The following is a 19,537-nucleotide window of genomic DNA, read 5'->3' as shown; positions in this document are numbered from 1 at the left end:
GAGTGGTTAACAGGCTGGTGGTGTTGGAGTGGACACCCAGTTAAGCACAAGCAGGACACCCTCACACTGGAGGCAGTAAGGGTGATAACGTGACCACTCTTGTGGGTAACCTGAGAGCCATCACAGAAAGGTATGGATCCCATGTCAGTCTAGCACTTTTAACAAGTACCTATTTGACTCCAAAACATCCACATACAAGTTGATTGGGGAGGAAAGCAAATCTTGCACCTGAACAGTGAGTCACTTTACTCAACATCTAGAAGTTTTTGGACAGATGCAGTAGTAATTACAATATGCCTCACTATACTATGTTGAAGATATATGCAAATAATTTTAAAACCACATTACATTTATGCACATTCCTTTGTTGAAGCAATTAAATATATACAGCTCATCACTAGCACAAAATGCACACAACTGTTTGACTATAAGAAAAACAAGTTACTGTGTAACTATCTAGGCTCTAATCATAATCTTCCCTCTTTTTTAAAGTGGTGTTTTATTTAAAAAAAGTTAACGCCTTTTTTGTTAGGTTTTTTTTTTTTTAAAGAAAAAAAAGTTAAGCTTAATGAGTTTCTTTTCTTTGAGAAGGTTTCCACATATACCTACACAGCTAATCAAAAATGTCAGTCCAGGTTTGTCAAACAAACAATCTGACCCGGTAAAAAACAAAATGTAGCTTTAAAACTTTTGTTCTATTAAGGAGATCACTAGAAAAAGCACTAATAATGGAGATCAGAAGTTAATGAGAAAAGTAGACATCCTCACCACTATTAGTTTGAAGCAAACAATCCAATTTAAAACGAGGCTACATCCTGCAGTCTTGTGGTGAAACAGAATATTTGAGTTATTTCATCAGATTTGAAGTATTTTGCAGGAATTAATGCATAACACAATATTACTGGAAACAATGGTAACTGCAATAGGTCATTTGTGATTTCAATACCACTTTACCATCTTCCCTTAATAATCAAGTACTTGATATCGAAGTCAAAATAAAAATGGATTCAATATTATAAACAGTGGAAGATGTCAAAAGAAAGATGTGCTCTGGTTGAGCTCCAGTTTACTTATGGCTTTTGTCATACAAAACAAACTTGGCTGCAAAAAAATAAGATGGAAACAGATGAAAAGCCTCTTATCCCACTTGAAATTTTTTAAAACCAAATTTCAAAACAGGAGGATACCATGTTCCTAAGGCAGCATTGAGGAATGGTGGAATTCAATTCCAGGTAGTAATAAATTCTGTGATGACAGCTCAATCCATTAAATATATAACAGGAAATAAACACCACACTGATATGCAAATGAAGTGATAGACATTGATGAATATAAACAAACATCTAACTAGGATTTTGTGGTTGGGGGAAAAAGGTAGCTTTGTCCCTCTCTCAGGAAGCATGGAAAGAGAGTGATTTCCTTGCTCTCCTCTGGCCTACTTACAAATTGTTGATATGAAGTCTGGGCCTCATTCTGTTACATTACTTTGAATAGTACCTTATGCTACAAGTGGTCCCACGGGGGAGGTGGCATAAGCAGGCCCTCTATGAACACACATCAGTCCCTCCATCTCATCTCTTTTCTAGTGTTCTACAATAGTTGTAAAAATTAAAGAACCCTATTTACCACCTTCTTGCATTTATACAGCACTTTTTATCAACTCACCACAAAGGTCTTTGCAAATATTAACTAATTAAGCCTCACAATATCCCTGAAGTTGATAATTATTCCTATTTTGCTGGCCATAGAACCTGAAGCCATAGATAAATTGTTCTCATGTGCTTTAATAATTACACACTTACTGAAAGGACTTTTATTCAAGTTTTCCATATAGCTCACCCACTTTCTTGGGTAGAGAAGCAGCAAGAGAAATTTCAACATAGTAATTTCCCCAAAAATATTATTATAGAACTTGAAAATAGGAGCTTATTGAAAATGCCTCCTCAGCCATAATTATAGCATCACTATTGGGATGCTAGAAATATATTTGAAGATACCAATAATTTAAAGAAACTGCGTCCAAACCATGCTCCTTTAAAATATCAGGATAACTTTGTGTCTCGCCATTATGTGAACTAAACATCAGTGCTGCTTATTAGCTGGAAGGGAATCTGAAACAGGAGACATCTGCCACTGTTCAACAGTTTTGCTAGATATATAATCAGAGGAAATTATCCATTACTCAATAATTTCATAGACTCCAGTGCACCTTTTGTAGACTCCAGGGCAGGGTGAAGAAGAATGCTCTTATATGAAACTATTTCTCTTCTAATCCTGTCTTTCTCAGACTAGGATAATAGGCTTCTAACTACTTAATACGGGTGTGCAATCTTGAATATACAATATCTCCATTCAGTTGTTTTCCTTTATGTTTTAATGCTAGATATATCGATAACTTCTCAGTGAATACTTAATTGATGAAGCATTAGGCATGGTGCACTGTTGTAAACAGAATTGTGAAAAGCTTACTGACACTGAAAGCAGTTGTTGGAAGTTATGTCAAAATATATGGGGCTTGTTATAAAAATGCAGTATACTAATATTAATTAAAAACTAAATGTAGATGAATGCAGTAATATCAGATTGCCAAAAAACTAAGAACCAAATGAACAAACAGCAGCTATAAGAAATTCCAAGAAACTGAAAGTTCAAGGCACTGGAAAGTACAAATTATTTACTTGACATCCATGAATGTACAATGGCTCCATTACAAGACATACAAAAGTAGTACTACTATATTTGCTTTTCATAGCCCACTTTTTCATAAACATGAATATTAAAAGAAACCAGTAACAAGAATGCCTCCTTGTCAAGTCTATATCAGACAGAATGGTAGGACAACCTCTACTTTTCACTCTAAAATGGTTTAAATTAGAAATCTGAGTAACTGAAAGAAAAGAAAAATTACTTCTCTCGTATAATCTAAATAAAAAAAAAAAGATATTGCAATGAATAATTTGTTTCTTGATCTGAAGCAGCACTACTTCACCATTCAGATGATTAGTAACTGAACCTGCTTTCAAAGACTCACTTTTGTAATGCAGCTTGTATATTCTGCTACAAAGTATGTAATCAATAGCACAGTAGGAGGTTTTTACAAGTTATGGAGGTAATTTACAACCTCTGATCAGAGGGGAAAATCCCCTCCCTTTGTAAAGCACTTAACAATCTACAGATATAAATCACTGTAGATTCATAGATATTTAGGTCAGAAGGGACCATTATGATTATCTAGTCTGACCTCCTGCACAATGCAGGCCACAGAATCTCACCACTCCTGCAAAAAACCTCACACCTATATCTGTGCTATTAAAGTCCTCAAATCGTAGTTTAAAGACTTCAAGGAGCAGAGAATCCTCCAGCAAGTGACCCATGCCCCATGCTACAGAGGAAGGCGAAAAACCTCCAGGGCCTCTTCCAATCTGCCCTGGAGGAAAATTCCTTCCCGACCCCAAATATGGCGATCAGCTAAACCCTGAGCATATAGGCAAGATTCATCAGCCAGACACTACAGAAAATTCTTTCCTGGGTAACTCAGATCCCACCCCATCTAATATCCCATCACAGGCCATTGGGCCTATTTACCATGAATATTTAATTACCAAAACCATGTTATCCCATCATACCATCTCCTCCATAAACTTATCGAGTTTAATCTTAAAGCCAGATAGATCTTTTGCCCCCACTGCTTCCCTTGGAAGGCTATTCCAAAACTTCACTCCTCTGATGGTTAGAAACCTTCATCTAATTTCTAGTCTAAATTTCCTGGTGGCCAGTTTATATCCATTTGTTCTTGTGTCCACATTGGTATTGAGCTTAAATAGTTCCTCTCCCTCTCCAGTATTTATCCCTCTGATATATTTATAGAGAGCAATCATATCTCCCCTCAACCGTCTTTTAGTTAGTCTAAACAAGCCAAGCTCCTTGAGTCTCCTTTCATAAGACAAGTTTTCCATTCCTCGGATCATCCTAGTAGCCCTTCTCTGTACCTGTTCCAGTTTGAATTCATCCTTCTTAAACATGGGAGACCAGAACTGCACACAGTATTCCAGGTGAGGTCTCATCAGTGCCTTGTATAACGGTACTAAAACCTCCTTATCCCTACTGGAAATACCTCTCCTGATGCATCCCAAGACCGCATTAGCTTTTTTCACAGCCATATCACATTGGCGGCTCATAGTCATCCTACGATCAACCAATACTCCAAGGTCCTTTTCCTCCTCTATTACTTCTAATTGATGCGTCCCTAGCTTATAACTAAAATTCTTGTTATTAATCCCTAAATGCATGACCTGACACTTCTCACTATTAAATTTCATCCTATTACTATTACTCCAGGTTACAAGGTCATCCAGATCCTCCTGTAGGATATCCCTGTCCTTCTCTAAATTTGCAATACCTCCCAACTTTGTATCATCCGCAAACTTTATTAAGTGGCATGTATTATTTTTAGAAGTTTAAATAAGTAGTAAGGAAGGGAGACCTAGTAAAAATAACTAGTCTCATATTTTCAAATCCTCTGTGGTAGAGAACAGTCAAACTACAACTACTGTCTCAAATGTAGGCAGGGAATTGGGTTAGAGGGTAGTGCTGCAGCAGGCCAACAGGGGAATGTGAACTTTGGGGAGCGGGGGGAGGAGACTCGACTTAAATTTCCTCTGTTACTATGGAATGAACCAGTCTAAGCCAATGAATTTTAAAGCCTTTTGAGTTTTGCCAAATACTGGAAAAATATACCTGACCTTAAAAGTCTGCATTAGCCCAAGGGAGCTTTCTTTCATGTCCCATTTGGAATACAATAGAATTACATCAAGATCTACGTCCCCATTTCTGGATATGATGGAAGGCATCAGTTTTCTGCCATAATCAAAGAGCAAACCGAATCGAAGTGTCTGTCCTACATCAGCAAAAACATAAAAGTTTGAAAAATGCATTGCTGCACTTTCTATACCTCTTATATCTCTGAAAGTTTATATTAAGCTTGAATAAAGATATTCTCTTTCTGTCAAACCACACACGCAAAATTTGAAGTGAAAAATTGTCTTTCACTGTCTTAAAGGTTGGGAGAAAACATCAAACTTCTAATGAAAAGTTGGTTACTAATTAGAGCTGCTTCCACCTTTCCATACTTTCATAAGGACAACTATCAGAATTAGTACCGAATATTCAATATATTACCTGCATGTAAGTCGTGTTGCACAGTAACACAGTAGAAAGTGAATTATTATCACAAAATGAAAGTGGCCTATCTTGAAACTGCATTATTCAGCAAGACATCGTACTTTATAAATTAGTTTATACCCACTCACTCTCATTAGGGCACCATATATTAGGCATTTGATTAGACCTGAAATCAGCTTCTCTTTTAGTAAAGTATATGCTTTGGAAGGACAAGACTTTTGATACTAGGCATGTCTATCAGTCTTTTTCAAATTGGGAACAAACAAGAGACTAAGTCCATGATTTGGCAAAGCACTTAAGCACATGCTGTGACATTCCAGGGTACAATCTAGACTAATGAGTAGGTGTGCCACCCTGGCCCTGCAACTTTGAGTGCCTTACAATGCTTTGCTGAAGTAGTTCCCTCCTGGGCTGCTCACAAACTGTTTTCCACAGCATGCAAGTCACACCCTGAGTGTTTGTGTGTAACTGCAGGCTGCCAGCCACACTTGGGTTAGGCTCTGGCTGTCACCAGCCTTAGTTATACTGCAGGGTGACCCCAAGACACCCCCAGTCTTAGATTTTCCCCAGACATGTATATCCTGCACTGCCCAACCCCCTCTTCTGGACAATGCAAATCCGTTATTTCTTTAATAGAAATAATATGCACAAAAATGCCACCATAACTGGAGTTTCCCGAACACTTCAATTTTAACATACTGGATTAGATAAAACAATAAAACAAGTTCATTAACTACAAAGAGATAGTGAGTACAAGTAATGAGGCTTAAAATAAGAAATGATTACAAGAAAAATAAAAATAAAACACAACGGGTGTCTAACAAACTATGTTAAACTCAAAATATTCTCTCACCACATGTTTTCAGCAGTCTTGTTTTGTTTATTCTCCCCCACCATAGCAATTATGTTTACATCAATGCACTGCCCTTAGCAGTAAAGGCATGAGCTTTATTTGGTCTGCTACATTTGTAATAACTGTTCAGAATGTAGAACAGGATAATTTTTTATGCTTTCTATAGTTGACCAAAGTAAAAAATCAACTAGACTCTTTCCGTCTGAAAAGATTTTTCTCCCTTCCCACTGAGGAAGTGGACCTTAAATGCCAAGAAACTAAACATGCCACATTTTAAGATATTCTGACAATAAAAGGATGAATTAACACCCTTTAAATTGAGATCTTTCACACTATGTGACCCAAACGTAACAGTACTCCATTTTGTTTCCATTTACAAAATCTATTCTTTTAAGTATCATTATGTTCCATGACTGAAATAGGTTAGGACAGCCATATGAACTTACATTTACATCTAAGAGGCACACTTATAAACACAAGAAATTAATATAAATATATTGATTTTAGAGAACGTGATTCTGCAAACTTTACAAGAACATTTGCAATCTGCTTTAAAGAAGGAAAAAAAGGAGGGAAATTGTAGAAAATTTACCATGAACAAAATCATGAACTAAACAGAAATACTACATGCTCCATATGTGTAACTCAAGTTTTCAACCTACCTATATTGTCTTTGGCAACAAGACCTTTGGAAAAGTCACTGGGTGTAGGTGAAGTTCTGCTGTCCCTCTTCGCTACATCAAGGTTGTTACAATATTCCCATCTCTTCTGTTGAAGTTCTTGAAGCCAGTATGTCATGTCCTGACGGGTAGCAGCCTACAAAAAAGAGACCAGAGTACTGAAAAACAAAGACTGATACACTTGTCAAACATGAATATAATTTAACTTGTATTGAAAGGAAGACAACAGAGGTACCAAGTAGAGCCCTATGTGGATACAAAATTTGTATCTGCATCCGATCCATAATCCGAAAACATGGTCTGCACATTTGCAGGACTCTAGTGCCAAGAGAGCAGAGGTGCCAATAACATTCCACTAAATATGATAATCCAAAAACGGCTTTATTGTAATTTTAGATAGATAGATACACACACACGTCACTAATAAGCCAAATCGACTTTTAAAAACTAATCATGTATGCCTAGTTTCTCCACCTTTGCATCTCCATCTCCCCAAGTCTCAAGAAGCTGCTCCCATACTATAGCACAGCCCTGATGTGGCTGCTTCCTTGACAGCCTCCTGAACATTTAAGTTAGCCCAAGACACTATGAAGAATTCTTAATATACATGAATAAAGACTGCAGAAAAAACCAAGTCTCCATACCTACAATCAGCAAGAACCTGATACTAAGTATTTATAATGTGCTTGGCTGAAAGTGGACAAGAATATATACTGTTACAGTGCGTCCTTTAATATAATATATTTACATGTTCTGTTACGTATCTATTGCTATATAAACTATTAACTCCTACAGCAAGAGGAAGTGTAACAAAACTGCAATGAAATAAATATTTAAGACATTTAATCTACAAATTTAAAACAGTTAAGTCCTCTGCTAATTAACAGAATGAGCAAGGGAAATGTAAACATCTTTAAACTATGCAGTAAAACCCAAATCTAAATACATTTTTATCATATTTTACTTGAGAGCATTTGTTGCCATTATTCTTATCAGATTGGTCTTCTCTGTTAAATCAATAAAGAAAAATGACTGGGTAGAACAGGGATCGACAACCTTTGGCAAGCGGCCTGCCAGGGAAACCTGCTGGCAGGCTGGGACGGTTGTTTACCTGCAGCTTCTCCAGGTTCGGCCGATCGCAGCTCCCAGTGGTCGTGGTTCGCCATTCCGGGGCTGCGGGAAGAGTTGGCCCAGCCCACGCCGAATCCCAAAGCCCCAGTTGGCCTGGAACGGTGAACCGCGGCCAGTGGGAGCTGCGATCGGCCAAACCTGCAGATGCGACAGGTAAACAAACTGTCCCGGCCTGCCAACGCTTTCCCTGATGGGCCGCGTGCCAAAGGTTGCCGATCCCTGGGGTACAAGGAAGAGGATTATGGATCTGGTGACCAGATTTTACACAAATGACTCTCAACACTTCACATGCAGAATCAGATAGCTTAAATCTCCTGTCCTGGTGCCTTGTTAAACAAAACTCCCAGAAGAGACGATACCAAAGGTTCACTTTTATTGGCTGCTGTGCAAGGCAAACATCCTGCATGCGGTATTTCAAATTCCTTGTATCAGCAGAACCCAGTTTCACACATTCTGTTCTTTTTCACCCACCAGTTGTGGAGAAAAATTTGCATTATAAAATGAGATAGAAAATGACTGGTTTGCATAGTATCTGCCATGAATTGAAGAACAAAAGTGAAAAACAGAACACAAAGTAAACACTCATCTATCCATTCATCTATCACTGGGAGTGACTGAGTCAGATCTCTAAATGTCTCTCCTTTTAGGTCCAATCTTTGACATCATCATAAGTGAAAATGGAAAATTTCCTGGCTGTAGAGTCCTTGAGAGATTTCTAAACCAAACACTGTTCTCCACATCTATATCAGAAGTTATCTCCTGCTCAATTTTTATCCAGTGGCAGTTTTATCCAGTTACTAATAAATTATAGAGCCAAGGTTACCTGGTAGATTAGTATTTCCCTTTAGGTCTCTCTATATGTAGACTTTGTCAACTATCATGTTATTGTCTTAAAGCAGAAGGCAACTGAGTATTTACAGGGCTATACACCTATACAGCGTTTAGAATTTAAAAAGCTGTTCTCTGTTTGTCACTCAGTAGCAGCTTCTAAGTCTCACTGCCTCAAGCTTTTTTTTTTTTTTTAAAGGTATATTTATTCACATCAGTGTTTCTGTTCATAATTTGCTCATAACCATTTTCATGCTATACTCCTCCTCCTCCCCCATATTAGTTACCTAGGAAGCGACAGATTAAAAACAGCAACAGCTTAAACTCAAAGCCCTGGCTATATTTGATTTCCTTCTTCAACTGCACTCAGACATTCCCAGCTTCTTGGGATCCCACTGTTGTGTCTTAAGTCAGCAGGCAATTGTGCTTCTGCTGTAGTTGCCTTAGGGTATAAAACTCATATCTCTGTCCCATTTTTGAAAACCAAACTCATCATTTTCCCAGAAGAATTGTTAGTATCACCGCTGTGCCCCAAATTTATTAGCTCTCCTTCCCCCCGCCTATTTATATTTGTTGTGACCAGATTACTGGCATGTAAAATTAAAAAGTCCATAGAGGAGTTTTTAAACTAAGGGGTGGGGTTACCATACAACCGGATTTTCCCAGACACTGCCTCTTTTTTGAGCCTCCTTTCTTTGTCCGGGCAGATTTTTCAAACAGGAAATGTCCGGGGCTTTTGCAGAGCACACGAGCTGCAGTTCAGAAAGAACCCTGACTGGTCCTCCACTTCCCAACTGGTCCCTCCCCTGAAAGCCACAGCTGTGGGATCCCACCCACCTAGGACCCAGCTCCCAGCCCTAGGGAGGGGGTCCTGCAGGGAGGCGCTGACTGATGGCTGTAGCTGCATCCTGGGCTTGTACCAGCCACCCTCCAACTGTGACAGGGAGCGACAGTGCCCTCCACTTTCACTGAGTATCCCTTCTGCAGGTACCCCCTCCAGAACTGTACCATCCGCCCTCACAAATATTCCCCCCTCCCACAGCAGTGTCCTTTCTTTGGAAACCTGAAATGTGATAACCCTAGGCTGGGGGAAAGCTGACAGGTGCGGAGGAGCATGCAGTTCAGACAGAAACATCCCTCAGGGAAAGATCTATTAATGGAGGATTCTCTATATCCTAGTAAGGAGAAGAGGATGGAAGATGATTAAGTACAGGTAGGATCTAATGAGAAACAGCCAAATGAAAAAGAGTCCCATCCAATTACATCACATAATGGCAGACAGCTAAAAAGGTGTAAAGTTTTATAAGTGCTTATATATAAATGCTAGAAGACTAAACACTAAAATGGGTGAACTTGAGTGCCTGGTATTAAATGAGTATATTGATGTAATAGGTATCACAGAAACTTGGTGGAGTGATGATCGTTAGTGGGACATAGTAAAACCAGGGTACAAAACATATAGGAATGACAGAATAGGATGTGCAGGTGGGAAGTGGCACTATATATGAAGGAAAGCACGTAATGCAGAGTCAAATGCAGTAAAAATCTTAAATAAACCAAACTGTACCACAGAATCTCTACGGATAGAAATTCCATGCTTGAATAATAAAAAGACATCAGTAGGGATATACTACAAATCACCTGATCAGGATGCTGATGGTGAATGTGAAATACTCAGGGAGATTAGAGAGGCTATTAAAAAAAAAATAACCCACAATAATAATGGGGGATTTCACTACCCTCAAATTGACTGGGTACATGGCACCTCAGGACAGGATGCAGAGATAAAATTTCTTGACACCATAAATGACTGTTTCTTGGAGCAGCTAGGCCTGAAACCCACAAGACGACAGGCAATTCTTGATGTAGTCCTTAGTGGCACACAGGATCTGCTCCAAGAGGTGAATATAGCTGAACCACTTGGTAATAGCGACCATAATATAATTTAACATCCTTGTGGGGGGGGAACACACCAAAGAAGCCCACCATAGTAGCATTCAATTTTAGAAAGGGGAACTATGCAAAAATGAGGAAGCTAGTTAAACAGAAATTAAAAGGTACAGTCCAAAAGTGAAATGCCTGCAAGCTGCATGGAAACTTTTTAAAAACACCATAATGCACACTCAAATTAAATGTATACCCCAAATTTAAAAAAAACATAGTAAGAAGACCAAAAAAGTGCAACCGTGGCTAAACAATTAAATAAAAGAAGTGGTTAGAGGCAAAAAGGCATCCTTTAAAAATTAGAAGTTAAATCCTATTGAGGAAAATAGAAAGGAGCATATTTCAGCGTGGTAGCCGTGTTAGTCTGTATCAGCAAAAAGAATGAGAACTTGTGGCACCTTAGAGACTAACAAATTTATTCGTAGGCTAGCCCACGAAAGCTTATGTACAAATAAATTTGTTAGTCTCTAAGGTGCCACAAGTACTCCTCGTTTTTTTTTTTTTTAGAAAGGAGCATAAACTCTTGCAAGTCAAGTGTAAAAGTATAACTAGACAGGCCAAAAAAGAATTTGAAGAGCAACTAGCCAAAGACTCAAAAAGTAACAGCAAATTTTTTTTTAAGTATATCAGAAGTAGGAAGCCTGGTAAACAATCAGTGTGCCCACTGGACGACAGAGATGCTAAAGGAGCATCTCCAGGAAGATAAAGCCATTGTGGAGAAACTAAATTAATTCTTTGCATTGGTCTTCACTACAGAGGATGTGAGGGAGATTCCCATACCTGAGCCAATCTTTTTAGGTGACAAATCTGAGGAACTGTCCCAGACTGAGGTGTCATTAAAGGAGGTTTTGGAACAAACTGATAAGTTAAACCAGGGGTGGCCAACCTGAGCCTGAGAAGGAGCCAGAATTTACAAATGTACATTGCCAAAGAGCCACAGGAATACATCAGCAGCCCCCATCGGCTCCTCCCTGCCCTGCCATCCCCAGCACCTCCTGCCCGCTGGCAGCCCTGCCGATCAGCACCTCCCCCTCCCTCCCCATGCCTCCTGCCTGCCACAACAGTGTACAGGAGGCTCTGGGATGGAGGGGGGAGGAGCAAGGGTGCAGCAGGCTCAGGGGAGGGGGTGGGAAGGGACGAGGCCCTCGGGGTAAGGGGTGGAGTGTGGGCAGGGCCTGGGATTGAGCAGTGGAAAATTGGCACCTGTAGCTCCAGCCCCAGAGTCAGCACCCATGCAAGGAACCACATACTAACTTCTGAAGAGCCGCAGGCGGCTCTGGAGCCCCAGGTTGGCCACCGCTGAGTTATACAGTACTAAGTCACCAGAACCAGATGGTATTCACCCAAGAATTCTGAAGAAACTCAAATATGAAATTGCAGAACTACTAACTGTGATATGTAATCTATCATTTAAACCAGCTTCTGTATCAGATGGCTGGTGGATAGCTAATGTAACACCAATTTTTAAAAAAGTGTCCAGAGGTGATCCTGGCAATTACAGACCAGTAAACCTCACTTCAGTACCAGGCAAACTGGCTGAAACTATGGTAAAGAACAGAATTATCAGACACATAGATGAACATCATTTGTTGGGGAAGAATCAACATGGTTTTTGTAAAGGGAATTCATGCCTCACCAATCTATTAGAATTCTTTGAAGGGGTCAACAAAAATGTGGACAAGGGTGATCCAATGAATATAGTGTACTTAGACTTTCAGAAAGCCTTTAAAAAGGTCCCTAACCAAAGGTACTTAAACAAAGTAAGCTGTCATTGGATAAGAGGGAAGGTCCTCTCACGGATCAGTAACTGATTAAAAGATAGAAAACAAAGGTTGGAATAAATGGTCAGTTTTGAGAATGGAGAGAGGTAAATAATAGTGTCCCACAGGATTCTATACTGGGACAAGTGCTGTTCAACATATTCATAAATGATCTGGAAAACAGTGAGGTGGAAAAATTTCCAGATGATACAAAACTACTCAAGATAGTTAAATCCAAAGCAGACTGCGAAGTTACAAAGCAATCTCACAAAACTGGGTGACTGAGCAACAAAATGGTAGATGAAATTCAATGCTGATAAATGCAAAGTAATGCATGTTAGAAAACATAATTCCAACTATATATATACAAAATAATGGGATCTAAATTAGCTGTTACCACTCAAGCAAGATCTTGGAGTCATTATGGATACTTCTCTAAAAAACACCTGCTCCATGTGCAGCAGCAGTCAAAAAAGCTATCAGAATGTTAGGAAACATTAGGAAAGGAATAGATAATAAAACAGCAAATATGATAATGTCTCTATATAAATACATGGTACACCCATATCTTGAATACTGTGTGCAGATCTGGTCACCCCATCTCAAAAAAGATATACTGGAATTAGAAAAAGGGTACAGAGAACAACAAATTATTAGGGGTATGGAATAGCTTCTGTTTAAGGAGAGTTTAAAAAGACTGGGATTTTTCAGCTTGGAAAAGAGACCACTAAGGGAGGGATATGATAGAAGTCTATAAAATCTTGACTGCTGTGGAGAAAGTGAATAAGGAAGCATTATTTACTCCTTCACATAACACAAGAACTACGGGTCACGCAATGAAATTAATAGGCAGCAAGTTTAAAACAAACAAAAGGAAGTATTTCTTCATAAAACGCACAGTCAATCTATGGAATTCCTTGCCGGGGATGTTGTGAAGGCCAAAAGTACTACAAGGTTCAAAAAAGAACTGGATAAGGTCCTCAAGGATAGGTTCATCAATGGCTATTAGCCAGGATCGGCAGGGACGCAACCCCATGCTCTGAGTGCCCCTAGGCTCTGTTTGCCAGAAGCTGGGAGTGGAAAACAGGGGACGGATCACTTGATTATTACCTGTTCTGTTCATTCCCTCTGAAGCACCTGGCATTGGCCAGTGTTGGAAGACTGGATACTGGGCTAGACAGACCACTGGCCTGACCAAGTATTGGATGTTTTTATGACCCCTTTAATCTATTTAGTTTGAATCTATATGTGGGGTTTTTAATTATGTTGTTACTGTATTTTACATTGTTTTGTTTTATCATATTATGCCCTCAGCACTATTGTGAGTAGTGCTTTTATAAACCAGGTCAGTTCACTTGTATATTAGTATAGATCAAAGTAATTGTTAAATGTATAAGAGTATATTTGGTGTTTAAACTTCATGAAAACTAATGGGATGCTACTTGCATTATTTTCACTTATCTGTATCCTGTTATAATGCAATAGCAAACATCTACATTGAATATACCCTGTAACTAAACAACACATCAAATGAGCCATCAAACAGGAAAGAAGCCTTGTGAAATTCAAATGAAGAACTGTAACACAAAATTGGGGAAACTACAGCTCGTGAGCCGAATCCGGCCTGCTGCTTAATTTCATCCAGCCCATGGGAAAGTCTCCTCATTGTGGGCCAGAAATCCCAAGCCTTGGTGCTCCCCATGCAGGGCTGGAACCATGAGTGCCAGCTCGCCCTGGTGCAGGGGGAACCTAGGGTTGCCAGACCATTAAAAGTCCAGTCAGCTTCGCACAGCTCCTGGAAGCGGCCGGCATGTCCCCACGGCCCCTAGGCACAGAGGCGATCAGGGAAGCTCCGCGTGCTGCCCCTGTCCCCAGCACCGGCTCTGCAGCTCCCATTGACAGGGAACCATGGCCAATGGGAGCTGCGGGGGCGGTGGCTGTGGGCACGTGCAGGATGCACCGCACAGAGCCGCCTGGCTTTGCCTCCGTGTAGCAGCCAGACACGCGAGCCACTTTCGGGAGAAGTGCGAAGCCAGGCAAGGCAGGGAATCTGCCTTAGCTCCACTGTGCCGCCAATCAAGAACCGCCTGAGGTAAGCGCCACCTGGCCAGAGCCCATACCCTGAACCTCCTGCCCCAGTCCTGAGCCCCTCCTGCATCCAAACTCCCTCCCGGAGCTTGTACCCCAAACCTCCTCCTGCACCACAACTCCCTGCCCCAGCCCGGAGCCCCTCCTGCACCCCATACCCCTGCCCCCTCCCATACCCTGAACCCCTCATTTCTAGCCCCACACAGGAGCCTAAGGGAAGCCCTGAGCCTCCACATTCCCCCGTGGGACTGGAGCCATGAGAGCCAGCTCGCCCCACTGCAGGGGGAAGCCTTGAGCCTCCACACTCCCCCCCGTGGGGCTGTGTGTGGCCCAGGACTGATTTTTTCTATGGGTCTATGGCCCCTGATAGACAAAAGGTTCCCCACCACTGCTCTAACAGAAAAATGCTAATTTCAAAGCAAGTGGTCGTTGTGTGCGATGATCGGAGGTCAAAGACTCAAAATGCATTCCTCACTCTATATCAAGGTGGATAAAAATCAATAATCAAAAAAATATGATTTTTTTGATAAAATGCTTTTTGAGGAAAAACTAATCTAATCTAATGATCTATCTAAACTAATCTAATGATAAAGATACATTATACCTCAAAGATATCTCATCATGGAATACGGATTAGAAATTCTAATTCTATGGTATGAGACAATACATTCATGTAATTTTTAAGAAAAGTTTTATAAATGAGTTCCAATAGTTCCTGGATTAAGGACCCAATTTTATGGGGTTCCAGGGGCTTCTGTATAGATTATTTAGGTTAATCTTCCTATCTACCCACTGGGACTCAGTGCTCAGTCTAGAAGATACCATCAGAGATGCTTTGTTTTATAGTTCTCAAACTGTGGATTTGTGTCTCCAGAGATAACATGCTTGTTAACAGAAAAAATGTTTTTAAAAATAAATAAATAAATAATATAGAGGCGAAAAATAACAGACCTCAATCCTATTGTCCTTCTGCAAATTTACGTACACAGAGTCAATTCCTTACCTCTCTTTAAAAGTGCTAAATTTCAAAAAGTTCAATGAATAGAAGAAGACTGTTGGGGGCAGAAAAGATCTGGACAAGGAGAATTCTGGAGATAAACGTGAGAAGGGAGGGACAGGCAGTAGACACAAATGTGAAACTGTTTGAGCAGGATATTCCAGAAGCCTTGAGGTCTTTCTGAGTGTAGGCTTCATTGATTTGAGATCTAACATACAACTCTCTCACTAGAAGGGAAAACCTCTAATGGCAGCAGGCTGCACAAGAAACGCAGTTTGGGAATAAGAGCCATTCAAGAAATAACACGTTTGCTGATGATGCTTTAAAGAAAGCCAGAGCAGTGAACTGGTGGAAGTCACTTAAGCACTCGGATTCAGAGACCCTTGAAGAGATAATCTCACTTTTAACAGAAGTAGCTTCTTCTGCCGGTGTAGAAAGAATATTTTTTTCCTTTGGAAGAATTCATTCCAAACTGAGAAATCGTTTCGGACCTGAAAAAGCAGGAAAGCTTGTTTTTCTTTCCCAGATTATGAACAAACAGGTGAAGACGACTGAGTTAGCTGCAGAAGCCAATATTTTAAGTTTCTCATGTTGACCTGGCTGACACAGTCTATTTAATTTTTGTTTGTTTTTTAAAAAAGATTTCATTTAACTATTTTAGTTAAAAACAATTTTAACAAAAACAAACCTGATTTTAAAAAACTTGAATGTTTAACTACATGCAAAAATTCATATGTTTGTTTTGTTAAAATATTATGTTTGCTGCTGAAGTAAAAAAAATCCTGAATACATAACACTATTGTTTTAGTTAAATAAAACAATTTAAATGTCTGGTGATGTTCTCCACCTAATACAGCATGGCAAGAAAATCCTCCAAATATTAATGATTAACCTGTTGAATTGGAGATAGTTTACCTCCCTATGACTTCATAAATATATACTTCAATTAGCTTTGGTAAATGCTAATTACCAAACAATCATTCATATTCTGATATAGCTGTAAAACTAATCTGAAAAGTTTTCAAAATAAGTCACTTAAAAATGTATAATGTGTACCTTCTAAAAATGAAATCTACATCTATCTCGGAGTTGTGAAGAATATCTATTAAGGTTTTAAGAACCAACAAGAATGCATTTTTATGTAGAAATCCATTATTAAATAGAGTCTTCCTAACTAGTGATTTAAATCAATTTGCTTTAAATCAAATCCACCCTGCTCTATATCGTCAAAGGAAAAGCCCATGTGGGTAGTGACCCTGTCAACTTGTTTTCTGTGAGAAGAAGCTACAAGTATGGATCCAGGGAAAGATCCTGCATCTCTGGAAAGTTTGGATTTTAACAGGGCAGAATAACTGAATGAGAAACTGAGATCCCCAGAATTCTTCTGGGTAGCCCTGAGACACTTTTGGGAAACTGGCAGATTATTAGATCTTTGCTACCATTCGGAATTATAGATTGTGATTTACGCGAACATATATTTTACCTGCTTTAAACTCTCAAAAACCTCACTTCCTTTTCTTAGCTAATAAATCTTTAGTTACTTCACTGTAGAACTGGCTACCAGTGTTGTCTTTGGTGTAAGATCTAGAGTACCAATTGATTTCTGGTAAGTGACTGGTCTCTTTGGACTGGAAGCAACCTAAATGTGATGTGATCTTTGGTATAAATGCCCCATTTATCACTAAGTCCCATTTGTCTCAGTAGCAAGATAGACTGGAGCGTCTAAGGGGACTGTGACTCCATGCTAAGATTGGCATAGTGATCCAGGAGTTCACATTTGGTACTAGCTTGGTGAAATCTAATTATAGACTACACCACCAGTTTGGGGTATCTGCCCTGTTTTCTGACAGTCTGCCATGAGGCAAGCACTTACAGCTGTGAGCCACATCAGACAGCGTGACACCTGGTAAGAAATATTTATAGGATTTGTGGGGGAAAGGATGCGACATTACACTCCATAATTTTATGGACATATGCTTATGATATGGACATGGCTTAACTGAGATATAGTTTATGCAAGATGCTCATGTAAGTTATCACTGGAAAGGTTATTATATACTGAATGTGATTATCCAATCTGCATGCCTGTATCATTTCTGACAGGTTTCAGTTTGGTAACCATATTAGTTAGTCTGTATCAACAAAAACAATGAGTCCTTGTGGCACCTTAGAGACTAACAAATTTATTTGGGCATATGCTTTTGTGGGCTAAAACTCACTTCATCAGATACATGGAGTGAAAAATACAATAAGCAGCACATACATTACAGCACATGAAAAGATGGGAGTTGCCTTAACAAGTGGGGGGGTCAAGATCTTGAGATCTCAAGCTGCAGGCCACTGCAGCTGCCTTTCAAGCCTTTTTGTAATTTGCCTGTAACAATACTGAGGGTGAGAAATTACTCTTTGTAACCAATTTCTTTAGTGAATCAACCTTAGTATGTGTGTTTTGTTTTATTTGCTTGGTAATCTGCTTTGTTCTGTTTGCTATCTCTTTAACCACTTAAAATCTACCTTTTATAGTTAATAAATTTATTTTATTATTAAACCCAATTTCTAACTGGGGGGAGGGCAAGAAGTCGTGCATCTCTCTCTTCACATTAAGGAAGAGGGCAAATTTTTATGAGCTTGCGATGTGCAGATTTTTCTATACAGTGCAAGACAATATACCTTTGGGTCTGCACTCCAAAGCAGGTAGACACCTGAGTGCTGGGGCAAGTCCCTTAAGCGGAGTGTTCCCAGAGCTGATCTCAGTGTCTGTGTCTTTCTGCAGCGGGGTGCGGCCCTGCCTGTGTGTGTGCGCTAGAGGAGGCTTAAGAGCCTGACTCAGCCAGACCAGGTTAAAGGGGGCATCTGCTGGCTGAACAGGCGGGCTCAGTGATATCTCAGCACATTAGGTGGCATCTTAAAAGGGGGGCAACCCCTCACAGGAAGGTTGGTTTTTTCCCCTCCTTTCTATGAAACAAAGGGCCTGATTCTGCAAACAGAAATTGATGTTCACTCTTGAGCATATCCAGCCAAATCAATACCATTAAGTGCAGGTAGCAAATGGTTCCAGGATAGGCCCTATTATTCTAAAGCAAGGGTGTGAAGAAGTGGGAATGTTCTTAACGTTTTCTCTGAATACCGTGTGGGTGCCTCAGTTTCCCCATGGCATTTCTTAAGTATCTAGGCAGTAGGATAAGGGTATATGATTGTTACAGAGCCCTAGAGGGCCAGCTTGATGGTGTCTGCATAGAGAATGGCCAACACCCTGTCTCCTGGCAACTGATTGCCTGGGCCTCTCCTCTGCAAAGGTGCCAACTGAAGGTGTTGGAGAACAAAGAGATCAGGTGGCCTCCTGGCCCAGGAAAGGGACAAAGGCGAGAGGAGGAGCTGGAGAGTTTCAGTTTGGAGTTGGCTGGGGAAATGGAGGGAGGCCCAGATGGGACTCTGGCCTCCCTGTCCCCCAAGACGGACCTGACTGAGGAGTCCTGTTCTCTGTACCTACAAGCTCTGTTTTAGACCATGTTCCTGTCTTCTAATAAACCTTCTGGTGTTTTGGTGCATGGTGTAAAGAGGGGATGCTGAATGCTCCGAGGTCAGCCCCAGAAAGGCCAAAGTTGTATAAGCTTCTTGCCCTGGAGACAGTCTGCTTAGAGACAGGACGCTTCCCCAGAGTCCTGACTGGCTTCATATGGAGTAGTTCCAGAGCATCGCCCGGTGACTCCGTGACAAAGGGTTCTCAAATTTTTCATGATCTGGATCACTAGAAGACAGATAATTTCGAAAACCACCTTCCCCACTCCACTCATCAAGGGCCTGTGGTGGCAATTACAGTAATTGCTTATGAAGCGAAGTAATATTAAAAAAAGCTTTTAATGTTCTGTTAACCTTCTTTAATGTGCTTTAAGAGCTAGAAATAAGAAGGAAAGCCAGCACCATGCAACCAGCAAATTGTCCAAGGACCACTGATGGTTAAGGCTACATTTTAGTCATGGGTATTTTTAGTAAAAGTAATAGACAGGTCACAGGCAGTAAACAAAAATTCACAGCCCGTGACCTCTCCATGACTTGTACTATATACCCCTGACTA

The 19,537-nt window shown here is 40.2% G+C and overlaps 1 protein-coding gene across 1 annotated transcript in view; it reads right to left on the bottom strand.

The window, feature by feature from the left end:
- The window catches only part of TBC1D2B (TBC1 domain family member 2B), a 64,052-nt gene that overhangs the window by 40,269 nt on the left and 4,246 nt on the right, over positions 1-19,537 (bottom strand). Inside the window, exon 2 of the mRNA XM_037910886.2 lies at positions 6,697-6,850. Within this exon, the coding sequence (XP_037766814.1) occupies positions 6,697-6,850 (154 nt within the window). The remainder of the gene's footprint in view (positions 1-6,696; positions 6,851-19,537) is intronic.

Source organism: Chelonia mydas, chromosome 10, assembly GCF_015237465.2.
Source record: "Chelonia mydas isolate rCheMyd1 chromosome 10, rCheMyd1.pri.v2, whole genome shotgun sequence".
NCBI classification, from domain to species: Eukaryota; Metazoa; Chordata; order Testudines; family Cheloniidae; genus Chelonia; species Chelonia mydas.
Note: the sequence above shows the minus strand (reverse complement) of the source record. Positions and strands in the feature narration are given on the sequence as shown.